The 16,042-nt window shown below is 43.4% G+C and overlaps 1 protein-coding gene across 2 annotated transcripts in view; it reads right to left on the bottom strand.

The window, feature by feature from the left end:
• The window catches only part of Cyfip1 (cytoplasmic FMR1 interacting protein 1), a 94,670-nt gene that overhangs the window by 41,727 nt on the left and 36,901 nt on the right, over nucleotides 1–16,042 (bottom strand). For both annotated transcript variants that reach the window (XM_021166451.2, XM_021166452.2), the window contains exons 7-12: nucleotides 14,641–14,737; nucleotides 14,421–14,549; nucleotides 13,237–13,341; nucleotides 6,054–6,145; nucleotides 4,939–5,056; nucleotides 582–704 (exon numbers count right to left, since the gene is read on the bottom strand). In XM_021166451.2, coding sequence (XP_021022110.1) covers nucleotides 582–704; nucleotides 4,939–5,056; nucleotides 6,054–6,145; nucleotides 13,237–13,341; nucleotides 14,421–14,549; nucleotides 14,641–14,737 — 664 coding nt within the window. The remainder of the gene's footprint in view (nucleotides 1–581; nucleotides 705–4,938; nucleotides 5,057–6,053; nucleotides 6,146–13,236; nucleotides 13,342–14,420; nucleotides 14,550–14,640; nucleotides 14,738–16,042) is intronic.

Genomic DNA, 16,042 nt, shown 5'->3' with positions numbered 1-16,042 from the left:
AAACAAAAATTTGCCTTTTAAACGACCATGTAGCTGGGCGTGGTGGAGCATGCCTTTAATCCCAGCACTCGGGAGGCAGAGGCAGGTGGATTTCTGAGTTTGAGGCCAGCCTGGTCTACAGAGTGAATTCCAGGACAGCAAGGGCTACACGGAGAAACCTTGTCTCGAAAAAAACAAAACAAAAAACAAACAAACAAAAAAAACCCAAAGAACACTTTTTAAAAGGGAAAAACATATGCAATTTATAGTTGAATGTTTTTATGTTACTGGAAACATTTTATTAAACCTTAAAGATGCAAATGGTTACAAGTCCAAAAGATGAGATGCTGGACAAAGGAGACGAATGGGAGCTGGAGAGATGGTAAGGGCACTTGTCACCGAGCCTGATGGCCAAAGTAGCATTGCTGGTAAACATTCTTGCCACGGCAAGCTGTCCTCCAACCCCCATAGCTTTAGTTCTATCTGAAAAGATGAAACCCTTCACAGGATACTGCCAAGGTCTGGAGTAAAAGCACTTCTAAGCAACTAGGAGTGACTGCAGTCACTCCGATGCCCACACCCGTGACGAATGCTGTGCCTACCACTTCCATCACGTGAGCGCTCCACTGCGACAGAAGCTGCAGGCCCTGCAGAGCCAGATCGAAGAGCTTCCGGTACTCAGCATCTGTCTTCTGGGCTTCCTGCCGGCCAGACCCTGTGACTACCTAGGGCACAGAGGCAAAGGCATTAAGAAAACCCACCCAGCTTCCCTCAGGTCTCACTGCCGTGGCTTGCCTTCCTGAAGAACTCTTGAACTCTCTCAGGAGACCTGTTAGCATTCATGAGGGCTGTGTGGAGAGGTCACTGGAAGGCCTGCTCCTCTCCTCAGTGTGTAAGGAGTTCATGGCTGCTCAGTTCAGTTTTATGTAACTATCTGAAAACTATCCATGATACTGCAAGTACCCCAGTTAAACTCTTAGTTCGTGAAACTAGACTTGGAGAGAATTGTTTCTTTGATTTGCCATCAGTGCCCTATCTGGAATAGACAGTAGTTTCATCTCCCCAGCAAAGCTCATATAGCATCCAGAAATGCTACTCTAGAAATCTATTTCAAAGTCCCATATGGAAAGAAAGACAGAAAGAAAAGAAAAGAAGAGAAGAGAAGAGAAGAGAAGAGAAGAGAAGAGAAGAGAAGAGAAAAGAAAAGAAAAAAGAAAAGAGGAGTCTGAACACTGGGCACTGGTGGCACATGCCTATAATCCCAGCACTTGGGAGACAGAGGCAGGCAGATTTCTGAGTTCGAGGCAGGCAGATTTCTGAGTTCGAGGCCAGCCTGGTCCACAGAGTGAGTTCCAGGACAGCCAGGGCTACACAGAGAAACCTTGTCTCGAAAAACAGTTAAAAACAAAACAAACAAACAAAAAAACAAGAAAAGAGTCTGAACATAGTCCCCTTTCTGCTTCGTAGCTAAGAGACTTGAACCTACTACCGATCGATCTGCATCTGCTTCCTCAGTGCTGGGGTTACAAGTAGGTACCACTTGGAGTTTTGGTTGTTCTTATTTTAACTACACAGTGTTGGAGATGGACCTCACACATGCTGGATACTCTTGTGTTGAGCTATAAGCTCAGTCCCATGAACAGACCTTTGTACAAAAGAGATGTATAACCGCCCAATGAATATGTGAAAAGATGTTCAACAACATTAGTCAGGGGATAACTTAAATCCAAACCTGTTGAGAACTGGCTGTGGTCTGATCTAAGTCACATCTCAATGTTAGAAACTGCTTTTTCAGGTTGTGCCTTGCCCTAATAAACTTCATTTTACAAGCAGCATTTGCCTCTGGACTCAGATACTTGGTAGGCATATAAGTCTATAGAGCCATGCTCCTACAGATACATAACTATACCATGGGATAGCCTGCTTAGAGACCTGTCACCTGACTACTCAGTATGTGTGTCAAGAGATGGGCAGAAAGCTCAGCTGTCCCAGGGCTTTAGCCCAGCTTGGTCTCCATGGTTACCACAGCCTACTCATCTGCCTGTCTATATATTTGCCCATCTGGAACTGCTGCCTCTTCATCAATCTAGACTTTCCTGTCCTCTGTTCTGCATCCTCCGTGGTCCTGATCCTTGCTTCTACAGCTCTGGTCAACCCTGAGGCTCAGGTCAAACCTGTGACTCAGCAGTACTAACTGCAGAACTGCCTCTAGCTCACTGTCTGAGCCCACGGTGAGCCCTCTGCATTGCTATCAGCCTTAGGCTTGCCTCCAGTCAAGCTTCCTTTCTTGAAATTACTTCAACTTGGCTGCAGCCTCCTTTACCTTCATGGTTGCCATTCTGTAACCTACATCTATACATACCTGTATATAGAGGTACAGTGACTGTGTCATTTTGTAATGTGTCATCTGGAAGTTAATATTAGCAAACTAAGATCAAAATAAAAAAAAAAAACTTTTTGCCTCAGCTCTCAAGAACTTTGGAACGTTACAGCAAAATGCTTTTAATGAATCCTAGCACTCAGGAGGCAAAGGCCGGTGGATCGCTGTGAGTTTGAGGCCAGCCTGATCTACAGAGAGATCAGAGCAAGTTCCTGGACAGCCATGGCTACACAGAGAAACCCTGTCTCGAAAAACAAAAACAAAACAAAAAAACTTTCAACAAAACCATCAGTTTGTAAACTATCATTATTCATTAAGTTCTAACACTGAATAAAGACACATGCATGTTCTTGTAAGCTCCGACATAACACATTCACAGCTAAACCACAACCAGAAACCACTTCAGATTCACCACAAGTCAGGATCAAAAATAAAAAGATGGGTGTGGTGGTGCATGCAGGAATCACAACACTCAATGGGCTGAGGGTTCATGGCTACCCACAAACAAAAACCTTACCATCTTGTTGTAAAGAGAACTAAGGTGGTGGTGCAAGCCACCTGGGAGCAGCTTTAATCCCATCACTAAGGAGGCAAAGACAGATGGATTTCTGTGAGTCTGAGGCCAGCCTGGTCTACTAAGTGAGTTCTAGGACAGCCAGGGCTACAAAAAAGCCCTGTCTCAAAAACCCAGAGGGAGGTGGGGCAAAAACCTATCACAGACCTTAGGAAGAAGCCAGGCAATGAATGCTATAAAATGCATTTAACTGGAGCTCTTCATTCCTCCAGATGTTCATATTGTTCAAGAGTTTCCTATTAACTCATTTTACAAGCACAGCCTGAAGTCCCATGGAGCTGGGATCCACTAACCATTTGTACACCCCAGGCTGGACTAGCAGCAGGAACAGTGGTCTGGTGGTACCTCTTCACTGGGAACTACCCAGTTAGGTAGGGTATATCCTGGGAACAGCAGACAACCTGAGACATTTGGAGAAGCAGGCTTTTTCAGTCATTTAGGTTCCATTACTAGTGTTTCAAATCTTGCAATGCTTATGACCAGAAAGCAAAAGTGTTGTCTACTTGTGTTAACTGTTCTCCTATAAACCCGGAGAACCAACTGGTTCTCAAAACCAGACTAAGACCTGCATTCCTCACAGTTGATCTCACATAAATACAAGTTATGACTGCACTGTGGCCTTCACATCACTGCCTGCTCACTGCCATCACTGCCTGCTCAATGCCATCACTGCCTGCTCACTAAGATCAGAAGTGACTTCCATGCTTCTCCTGACTAGATCCTCCCAAAGGCTGTAACTACCTTCTTGCTTATCCCACAAGCCTAGTAGCCATGCTGCATAGGTAAAATAATGTGTGTCCAAAAAACAAAAGCAGTCATGGCAACCTGACTACAGAACAGTAAAGAATTATAAAGACCCATTTCTGGGAGATGTCTCTTCCTAACTCAACTCTAGGCCCAGACTTCCCAGACAGTACCTACTAAGGAACGAGGAGTTAAACTTCCATGAGAGGCCAATAAAGGTCCCACAGATGGACAACAAAGGTCATAACCGTCCTGCTTTATCCTCACCTTCCTAATTTGAGATGAAGACCTGGCGGGGAGACAAAGGCCAGACAGGCGTTTTGTACCAGTAGAGGCCCTACAGGCCGACCTGTCTAACAAGTTCAAGGCTAGAGCAGACACATTTAGCCAAAGTTGTGGGTGTGTCAGCTTCCCTTTATTTAAAGTGAGCAACCCTAAATAGGGGAAGAAGACTGCCCCGATTTCAGCACACCATGAACCCTTCAGAGTCCACCCTCTGCCTTCTAGGGAATCTTTCTGTGTGCCTTGCTGCTGTGGATGCTCATTTTTAATAAAAGTGTTCTCCACTGGCTGATTATGTCTGAGATTCCCCCTGATGCTACCTGGCGTGCTTCATTTTTCCTGACTTTCAATTCTTTACCTGGCAGAGGAAATGAACCCAATCCAGATCCACAGAGGTGTTCTCTCTGTGCCAACCTAGTGGCCTTAGGACTGACATCTTTCTAAATATGACAAGGCCCATAGACCAGAAGATGTCTTCTTTCCCCTGATAGCTTCCCTCTCCTTTTAGTTCCTATTGCTCCATCCTCTCCTTAGTTTTTCTTTTGGTTTCTTTTTCCTTGTCTTTTTTATTTTTTTCCTCTTCTGACCCCACCCCTTTGCCCCCGTCCTCCCTCTCATTCCCAACCCCCTTTAGACTGAGGCTTACACTCAACAGTCATATATATTCAAGGCAAGTGTTCTACCAGTTCCAGTCCTCCCAGTGTTTTCCTGATGCAAAGCTGTATTTTATATATCTGAGCAGACACAGACAAGACTAACTGCACTGATTCATCAATTCTGAAGTGTTTTGTTTTTATTTTAAGTATTTAGGTTTGGGTTTGGGGAATTTATTTAGTTTTGCCAGTTTAAAGAAATGGTTTTTTTAAAAATCTGAGATTTTTTCAAAACAATTAATGTAAATAGTTGCGTGCAAAAGAATAAAACCAACACTCGGGAGTCTATGTGGCTCTGCGGGCTGGATGGTGCAGTGGGTGCGTACCTCGCTATTGCTGTAGCGTGCCAGTTCGGAGATGAAGCGCATATGGTCCTCACGGATCTGGATCATCTGCTCACAGATGTTGTACTGCGGGCTGCTGCTGGAGGACGTGCAGGTCCACCTGGGCATGGAGAGGGAGCCCTGTGTGACCAGAGGCACCAGCACAGTGCCTAGGACCATTCAACAAGTTTTACGTTCACCAAAGAGTTGTTAAAGGAATATTTGACAGAAACCACGTGGGGCTTATAAAACCTGAAGCACGGACTACACAGCTTTCACTAGGAGAGGCTAGCTGACTCCCTGAGGGAGAAATCCAAAGTCTAAATCATAGCTAAGTAGGTTAGTACAGGCTGGTTACGGGTATGAGTGCCCAACAAATCAGTAAAAACACCTGAGAAATTCAATGGGCTATGTGCATCATACAGTAAGATCCTATGCTTATAGTAAGTTGTAACAGTAAGCCACTGAACCTTGATAGCTGCGACTACTCTCTGCATAGAGACAGAGTAGGTGCTTCAGGACCTGGGGCCACAGTGTCTCTGTCACATCTGGGAAGGTCTCCGCTTACACACACACACACACACACACACACCACTTTTTTGTAAAAAACCATTCCCATTAATAACCATATAAGATCAGTCTCAGTCCTAGGGCCCTTAAAAACATAGGCCTGGATTGGTTTAGCCCTCAGGTGACAATTTTGTAAACTCTGTTAATATACACGAATAGCCCCTGCTTTTCTCCAGGGTTGATTGACAAGCGTGTTTCACCACATCTCTGGATCCAGAAAAGTATTTTTATATTCTCAACTAGCACTGTGTGGTAGAAATCTTTATAATAATAAAAATATCTTAAGTCTTTGCTGCCCAACATGCTAATCATTGGCCACTGAACATTCAAACTGTGGTTTGCTTTACTAAAGAAATTAAAATATTTAGTGCTTTTATCAATGAATTTAATTAAACTTAAACAGCCACACTTGGGAGGGGCTACCATATGGGATATTTGCTTCCATGCCCCGTGAGAATGTCAAGGTAACTACTTTAGATGAATGCATTTTATCTAAAGGTGCCTAGAGAGTAATGCAAGCTCTAGGGATCAGCTTATTTTTTTCCTACCGGGACTTATTCTCCTCATAGTGTGCGCTGGTCTTGATGTATCTTGCCAGTTCTATTTGCATATCTCCAAAGAGTGGAACCACCTGTAGCTGCTATATTCACATAAGAAAGAGAGAATGTCACAAAGTACATCTAGGCACCAAATAAATAATCACTAGGAAAATAACTAACGCTGTTAGCTTGAGTTGAACACAGTTGTAAATCATCCAATATATAAATAGCTACTTTAAAAAGAACAAAATACAATTTAAGAAACAACACACGAAAATATATTTAAAGACTTAACTTACCTAGTGTTGCTATAGCCATAGCTGCATTTCTGTATATTCGTAACACTTAGATGAAAATTTATAGGCTAACAGTCTACAATAGATCTACATACTCATGAACAAAAGACGTATAAGATGTTAAAGCAAAAGTTCTATCCTTAAAAAAATCCTAGAGAAGCCTCTCAATGAATGGAATGTGATATTCACGTATTAGAGAGAGAGAGAGAGAGAGAGAGAGAGAGAGAGAGAGAGAGAGAAGAGAGAGAGAAAGAACAGGCAGAGGCACCTGAAGAATCCAGAGCAGAAAGAGAAAGCAGTAGACTGAACATGGCCAGCAGACTGGACATGACAAGGGCTATCTGCAAAAGAGGGACGAACAGCAGGGGAGAGAACAGAGAAGACTGAGAAGCAGCAGCAGAGAGGACGCAGAGAGAGGGAGAACAAGACAGCAAGAGCTCATGCATACCAAAAATAACAGGGTTATAAGGCGTATGAGTAGCTGGGGGAGGGAAGCCCAGGAGCTGGAGGGAGTTCAGGGTGGGAGAGGAGAAAAGAAGAACTAAGAGGCCAGCAGGACATGGAAATGTGGAACAGGTACATGTAATACACAGAGAGCCTGGAGGCCGGCATGAGCTTTTGTATGCTGACAGGCACCACAGGTCGCCATATTTCCCTTCTGCCTTTGGAATTTGGGAAATGGAGTTTCCTTTGGACCTGATAGTTTTCATTAAGTTTATTCTTGGTTGTTGTTGCTAGGAATCAAATTCCAGGGTCATGTACATATCAAGTATAAGCACTTCTAGTACCAAGCTAAACTCCGAGGTCGCACCAATATTTATGGAATGAAAATAGATATTTCAGTAGGAAAATGCTTTTGTCTGTAAACCAGCAAACCAGTTCTAAAATATATATTGAAAAGCGTGCACGTATACCTTTAAAAGGTCCCTCTCAACATCTGAACAGCAATGATCTCTCTCTCTCTTTTCCTCCACCCTGTCTCTATCTCTCTCTCATATTCCCACTCCAAGACAGCCTTTCATTCTCACCTCTCCCCCAATAAAGCTCCTGCATTAGATCTATCATGTGACATGATCTTTACAGCATACCTTGGCCGGGACCCACCAAGGTACCCTCTGCTGCCTAATCTCAATAGTATCTAAGATTATCTTAAAGAATAAAACTGGAAGAGATTGTCTTCTAAATAAGCGCATCTGGAAGAAAGCTGGATAGTAAGGCAGTGTGGCCTGCATCAAGGAAGAAAGCCAGAATACAAGACAGAGACCCAGGTTAGATCCACAGACTAATTTATAAGCTAGAGAGGCTGTGGAGCAACAGACATAAATGTCTCTGTAACAAATAAGCAGGGTAAACTGAATACTAGAAAAAAAAAAAACAAACCAGAATGTCAGCTCTTACCCCCTACACACACACACACACACACACACACAAATATGGAGCCAGTTCCAGGGAGGGCTTATAGATCTAGATGAAAAAGGAAACACAGTACTACACAAAGGTAACATAGTAGAACATTCTTGGGATGCTTTAAAGGGTATAGGGATGAAAAGATTGGCTCTCTCAAGGACACAATAAAATCAAGAACTTCTGTTGATCAAATAACACCATAAAGCAAGTGAAGGGCAGAGGGGCTGAGGACAAAGCTCTCACAGCTCAATGACAGAGCCAAATGCTTAGCGTGTGTGGGACCTCGGGTTCAGTCCTCAGCAGCAAGAGGAAGCTGGAATGGGGACATGAAGCCTCAGGGCATAAAGTTTCAGCACTGGAATGGATCTCACACTGACAACATTAACGATCTTACATTGCTTGAAATTCACTATTAGAATATGTTTAATGAAAAATACATGAAAAATAAATACGAACTCAATTAGTTCACAGCAGATACATGTATTAAGACATCAGATTATACTCCATAAATATAAACTGGATTTACTTGTCAACTATCTTTTTAAAGCTGAGGGGTAGAGTTGAGACAGGGCCGGGTGGGATGGTAGGAGTCCCTGCAGATTTCACCCCGAGCAGGGCAACCTCAAAGAAATGAGTGCATGAAAACTCGGCACAGCCGGACTTGGTCAGCCAGACTGGATCAAAACTTCAGTGTCTGATCCTCAAAGTTTAGGAAAAAGTCTCCATGTGCAATTCCCATAAACAAAGTTTTAGGGGCAGCGACATTGAAAGCACCTCATAACAAAGCAAAGCACTGTGACCCGACAGGAAGAACGCGCTCTTCTGGCTGAGAAACAGAGCTCAGGGCAAGGCCTAAGGAGGAATGGTTTATAGTAAGCATAAGGATAGATTCTATTGGTGAAGGATGCAAAATACATGGGACCTTTTTCATTAGGATGGGTTCTAGTCACTGAGAGACAAGGCTCAGGATCAAGGCCTAAACAATGCCCAGGATTTGGCAGAATTCAGGAAGCTGGCTCCACAGATCACCAGACTGTCAGACAACATTCACTCCGCCCTCTTCCAGGTGTAAAAGCATCCTTTCCTTTCTTCTCTTGAAGAAAATAAAAAGCCATCGTGTTTAACAATTCTGCATCTTCTAAAGCTTTCTGTGAGCTGTGCCTCCTACCCTGCACGTATTCTTAAAACACATATCCAATAAAAGACTTAACTCTACAACATACAAAAAATGGCAAGTCAATAGAAAACAGAGCAGAAAAGACAAAATAGCATTAACACAAAGGAACACACCAGGGACACACCAGGAAGGATCAGCCGATAAGAAGACAGCGAGGCTGAGATCCAGTGGGTTATATACTTGTCATGCCAGCTTTAGTACCTGAGCTCCGTTCCCCAGAACCCATGCAGAAGCTGTATGCAGACAGAGCATGCATGGGCCCCTAGAGCTCAATGGCCCACTAGCCTGGCAAAATCAATGAACTCTAGGTTCAGGGAGAGATCCTATCTCAAAAAGTAAGTTAAAGACACAGAAGGAAACATCTGACATCAGCCACACCTACTTCAATGCGTACATATCCCATACATATATACACACAAACAAAACAAACACACATTCCACAGACATACATGCAGGCAAATTAACCATACACATAATGATAAATCATAAAGAAGACAAATCAATAAGTTCATGATGCAATCCAAAATTTTGGAAAAGCCAAGGAAAAAAAACCTAACTCAAACCGACACAGCAAGAATTAGTAAAAAAAATTAAAAAAAAAAAAAAAAGCAGAAACTAATGAAATAGAAACAAGGAAAACAATACAAAGAACCAACAAACCTCTGAGCTGGTTCTGTAAGATAAACAAGGTCACCAGTCCTTTACCCAACTAATGAGAAGAAAGAACGAATGCGAGTTAACAGAACCACAAGTGAATAGGAAGCATTCCGACAAACATCAAAGAAATTCAGAATATTAAGGGAATTCTTTAAACATCTGTACTCCATTACGTTGTAAAAGTAAAAGTCATGGATGGATTACTAGTTTAAGCCAAACTGTCAAAATTAAGCCTGGAAATCTGTGACCTGCATGGCTTATACCTAACAAGTATAGAATAGATGGGATTGGGTGGCCTTGCATCTGACCCAGGCACAAACTCAGCACATGTATTTTAAACCTCTGAATCAAGGGAGCGGGTTTACTGTAGGCAGCTAAATGAGAAGGTGAGCCTACAAAACATTCTACCCAAAATTTGCCCTGCCTACCAGATATGCAGGGATAAAAATGAAACAGAGATTGGGGTAATGGCCAACGAATGACCTGTCCAACTTAAGACTCATTCCATGGGAGCTAACCCTGACACTGCTAATGATACTCTGCTATGCTTGCAGACAGAAACCAAGCATAACTGTCACCCAGTAGCTGATGGAAACAGATACAGAAACCCACAGCAAACAAGAGGCAGAGCTCAAGGAGTCTAGTGAAAAAGACTTATGGCAAGTCCTGAGGGAGCCAGAGGGGTCAAGGACACCACAAGATCTACAGAGTCAACTATCCTAGGGCCATGGGGGTACACAGAGACTGAACCACCAACCAAAGAGCATGCAGGGGCTGGACCTCGGCTCCTTTACACTAAGGTAGCAGATGCGAAGCTTGGTTATCATGTGCGTCTCCCAACAATTGGAGCAGAGGCTGTCTCTGACTCAGACTCTGTTGCCTGCCTATGGATCCCTTTCCCCTAGCCGGGTTGCCTTGTCCGCCTCAGTGAGAGGATGCGCTCAGTCCTGATGTGCCAGGGAAGGTTGGTACCTATGGGTACCTCAGAGAAAGGGAGAGGGAAACTGGGGAAGAGGGGTTTGAGGGTAGGACTGGGAGTAGAGGAGGGGGGGGCTGCGATCAAGATCTTAAGGTGAATAAATTAATTAATGAAAAAATTGTGGAGATGAGATTATTGTATACGGCTGAACAGAAGGCAAAAATATTATACACAGCTGAACATGGAAGCAGGCTGTCCAAACCCAAGTTGTAGATACTTATGCAAAATGGACTCAGTAGGCTATACATGTGAATATGCATGGGTACGTGCACATATGTGTGTGTGTGTGTGTGTGACAATAAATAATTAAAGACACTGAATTTGCAATGGAGGTAAGGGAAAAGTTGGAGGAGGGGGTTAAAGTGATGTAGACACAGTGCTCAAATATAAAGTTCTCAAAAAAACTACAACTGAAAACAAAAATCAAAAAGCTAAATGTCACCACCAGCAGCAGCATCAAGATATAAGGAAAAGTGAGTCCTGTCTAAAAAGGACAGCATGAGTGGAAGGTGAATTCCACTGTGTCCCTCCGGAGCACAACTTCCACCTCCACGCTGACACATCCCTCGTTTACCTACTCCTCCTATATGCAAGACCTTACCCATTACCAATATTCAAGCCTTGTGTCAGTCATATCTGCTGACTCAATTTCTTATTTGGGAGCCATGGACTGTAGATTATAAAATATCATCATCATCGTCATCATCACCATCATCATGATGCATTATTATACAATCGCTGCACATGCCACAGCAATCACATAGAAAGAAGCCAGAATCAGTTCTCTCCTTCTACCTTGTTGCAGCTAGATCTCTCCCTTTCTTCTCATCTTAGTTATTTCTCTGTTGCTATGATAAAACACCAGGACCAAAGGGGTTTGTTTTAGATTATAGTTCCAGAGAGAGCTTCGTGATGGCCTGGGAGGCACTGCAGCAGATGGCTGAAGCAGGATGCTGAGGGAGCACATCTTCATTCAGATGAAGAAAGTAAACAGACTGAGCTGGACGTGGGGCCAACACATAAACGCTCAAAGCCCACCTGGGACTCCTTCCAGCAAGGCAGCACCATCTCCCTGGACAGCACCAACCACCAACTGGGGACCAAGTGTTCTCACCTGAGGCTAAGGGGAACATTTCTCATTCCAAGCACCACAGACAGAGCTGTTCTGCATTCTCCACGTTAACTGGCTTCTGGGCTTGCAGATAATTCTCCTGTCTCCACTTCCCATCTTGCTAGAGGAGCGGATTACAGATGCTCAGCACCACATCTGGCATTTTCTGTGGGTTCTGGGACCAAACGCCGCTTGTAAAGCTTATACAGAAGATGATTTTATCCTGCTGAGCCGTCCCCCAGCCCTGGATCGAGGATCTTATCTGAATCCTATGCATCAGTACTTTCCTGGACTGGGGTCAAACAGTTCCTAACCTGCTCAGTCAGCCCCTAGCTTCTCTTCCCACCCAGGTATACGGAGCTTCAAGACTTGGGTCTTAACTGATGTAATGCTGCTTGCTTTATGAGCACCATTGCCTCCTGGCAGCTTACCTACAATACCAACTGCCTAGATTATAAAGATCCGACATGCTTGTGGAAAACCCAGGTTTTCCCTGTAGGATCTTTTTATGGATATACTTTAAATGCTCTGGGCAAGACATCTAGGTTTAGCCAGACATTGGCTAAACAAAAGAAGAGGTATCAGATTCCTCTGATCAGAGCTCCACAAACCACAGAAGGAAATGCCAAGGGTCTTAGAAGTGGCTGTAACAACCACTACCAAAAAAGCAGCCAGAGCAACCTACTTAGGATGCTATTGTTTTAGATAATTGCCTTTTCTGATTTGCAAAGTGACTGATTAAATTACACATCTACAGGTTTTTATTAGAGCTAGACTTCGAAATCCCGATCTCCTGGTGCGGCATGCAAGCCTGTACTCCATCTCTGCAGGGGCTCTTCTGTAACTAAAGACACCATCATTGCATGGAAGATTCAGAGTCAACAGTTACTGAGCTGCAAGGTAATTTCCTAGTAAAATATTTCTAGAGCAAAAGAATGAAAGAAGCTAAGAGATGCTAATTTATCTGTAATTTAGTTACCATGACTGGCAGTAAAGATGCACTGGTCATATACACAGGAGAACGCTGCAAGTGACCTAGATCATTGTTCTTCGTGTTTACAGGTCTTACAGGAAGACATGCAGGCAGAAACCTTTTCCTTCCTGAATCTTGCAGGTATATATCACTCTACTAAAATGGTTCTAGCACAAGATAAAATAAAAATGAGCAAACCTACAAGCCCTCCCCACAGGCTCCCATGGGGATTCTTTTCGCAAACAGAGGGTTGGGCACACACAGCCAGAGGCAAAAAAGAGAGAAAAATCGTATGATTCTATTTCTACACTATTCAACCCAGGGGAAAGCAAGGCAAGGAGCGGGAAGGGGACAGCAGCCACCTTTACAAAAGAGAGGTCAGTCATGTCATATGCTTCACAATCACTCACAGATTCACATGGCAAAAATTCAATGCATATACCCATAAACACTTTTATCATCAATATTTTGAACTAGCCAAAAGCCTTTGTCAAAAATGTTTATTCATGTATAGATTTACACACATATATATATATATATGCTTTTATATACGTACACATATGACACATGCATACATACATTTGAAACTCACCTTGAAATACTTGTCGATTTTGGATAAATTTATTCTTTTCTTGGCATCTAGTTTGTAGATGTTACTCACACTCCCATCCATCAGGTACAGACCAAATCCCATGACCTGCAAAGAAAACACAGGGACCTGTGAACTGACCCACACAGATGCACGCTGCCAGAGCTGCTAACTCTGAAATCAGAAATCACCCTTCCCTCAATAGTGCTATGAAATAAAGAGCTTCCTTCTGAAATAAAACCTTTCCCCTTGTCCGTGTCATCTCCTGTGCCTACTTCAGCTTCCTCCGAAGACACTCAGGTGTCAACGCCTGCTGAGCGGAGGACAGTGCTTAGGTAGTAGATGCAGACAACTGCACAAGGGACTCATGAGACGGTTCCTTAATAATGCCACAAGTTTAATTCTGGCCTACTAAACTCAAGTGCTACAATTATAACAATACTGTCCCCGGAGTATCATGAACAAGGATAAGCAGGCATACAATCAAGAATACTTAACCTCTGAAATGACACATAGTCAGATTCAGTAGTTACCTAGCTCACAGCGACTGTGACTGTGTTAAGCTGTATATTTTTTAAGGTTTTATTGTGGTTTAATACCTACTATTCCCAGACCGTATGCATTTTTTCCTTCATTGAAACTGGGTTACAAAGGGTAATTTTGTTTAGAGGCTAGCTGCTACGAACCAATGCAGCACTGATTAGTCTAACCTGAATAACAAGGCTCTTGTAGAACTGCACTACCTAAGACACAGCCATGCATTACTACTAAACTTAGCTTTCAGTGTCTATGTAAACTCATAAATTCAATCTGGCAAGAGGCAGCTACACAATCCCAATGTGTCCTGGGAACATGACGAGGGCTGCATCAGCCAGCACAGTCACAGTCATGACGTGTCTGCTATCACAGACCACCCATCAGGTGCTCTCCCGACAAGGATGTGTCACAAGTTGGAGCAGCAGGCAAATTCAGCAGATAGTGCCCCAGGCCAACGACCAACTGTGTGCTGAGGTGGTGAGCAAAGCAAAGGGAATGTGTGTATACTCAAGAGATGCTGTCTACATACATGACAGCATGAGAATTTAAAAAAGAAGGTTGGAGAGGATTCTCGACTAAGTACAGCCGTTTGTGCAAACGGCCATGCTTAATCCCCGAGGAAGGTTGGACCCTCTCCGCTACACACGTACTTTGAGAAGCATGTGTTTTTCGCTGGGTGTCAAGTACATTCTGTTCTCATAGTAATCCACACACAGATTCACGATGTCTGCCAGGAGCTCTTCATAGCCAGAAATGACCTCAAGCTGCTGCTGCAGAGACTGGAGCACAAAGGAAAGAGATTAGCTGCCGCCCACTCCAGCCTCACCAGCAACACAGGATGTCAATGGTGTGCAGAGACACGGGCCTTACTTGTGTAATCTTGTTGTGGTTGGCCAGGAACATGGACAGATTCTGTGACTCCTGGATGGATTGTGGATCTGCCATTTTACGTAAAAACTGAGCAGCCCTAGAAAGAAAAGAGGCAATTCCAAAACATATCTGCAAATTAATTGGGGAGGGTGGAGGAGGCCCCATGGGGACCTTGGGGAGAAAAAAAAAATCACTATTCTTCTCTGCCTGCAGTTATTTGCAGAAATATGTGTTGAAGTAGCTGCTTTTGGTTTCAGCCTCTTGCAGCATCCCTGACTTTGACTTTAGGGGAGACTTTTGCCAACACAGACATATCGTATACACCAGAGAGCTTTTGTACTCTATTGTTCATGGCCAATGGACTTCATCCACAGGTATCTATACTCTGGTCTCTCCTATGCATAGGTGAATGTCTACCTTTATCTACAGGTCAAAGTGTTGACTCCTAGTGTCTGTGTCAGAGGAGAACTTGTCTATGCATATTCTGACTCCAAAAAGCCCTGAAACACATTCTTAAGGATCTTTCCGAAACCCTCTCCGCCACCACTATTTCTAATGAGAAGTAAGTGGCCCTCCCCAGTGACACTGTTTCAGCCCACTAGTATGGAACTTCCCAGAGCCCTAGATTTGCCAACTATTCAGCTGCACAATGTGAGGCAAACAAAAGGGCTTGCACAGTAAAATCCTCAAAGGCACATGTTAAGTCTGTGTGGAGAAACTGTGAGAAGTCTTTACATGTAACAGAAATTGCCCACGAGGCTCTATCTGGGCAACCCAGAATCTTAAACTTTTATGGTTCCGCAAGGAAGGACCATATCCATGAGGAATTCACTTCTTTTCTTCCTCATGATCAGCCTGAAATGATAATGTGTCGTCTCCCTTGCAGAGGCTGTGGCCAGGTAACCAAGGGGTGGGCCATGAGATATGATGAAAAGGAGTATCAGGAAGTTGAATGTTTACTTCTAAGAAAGAGTACGGCTTTATGTTCTCTTTCCTCCCTGTTCACCAGATATAAATTGGGGGTAGAACTCAAGCAGCCATATCGGACCATGAACAACACATGATAACTGCGGAATGAGAACTCCCTAAAGTAATTAAATCAAAATTTTAAAAATTAATATTTTGAAAACTTGAATATAGTTCATCTCACTGATATAGTAATGCTCTATCCTTTCCTATATTCACCTTATTGACTCCAGTAGATGCTAGGATAGAAGCCATGACAACCAAGAAAGGAAGGAATTGAGGACACTGTGTTCTATTTCAGTCAAGGCTCACCACCAGAGTTGTGTGGGCTACTTTTGCATTCTACTCAGAATATGTAGTGAAAGTTATCATCTGGGCACAAAAGAAATGATTATGAATGTGTGTGTGTGTGTGTGTGTGTGTGTGTGTGTGTGTG

Source organism: Mus caroli, chromosome 7 (genome assembly GCF_900094665.2).
Source record: "Mus caroli chromosome 7, CAROLI_EIJ_v1.1, whole genome shotgun sequence".
Classification (NCBI taxonomy): domain Eukaryota; kingdom Metazoa; phylum Chordata; class Mammalia; order Rodentia; family Muridae; genus Mus; species Mus caroli.
This window is presented reverse-complemented; position numbering and strand designations above follow the sequence as displayed.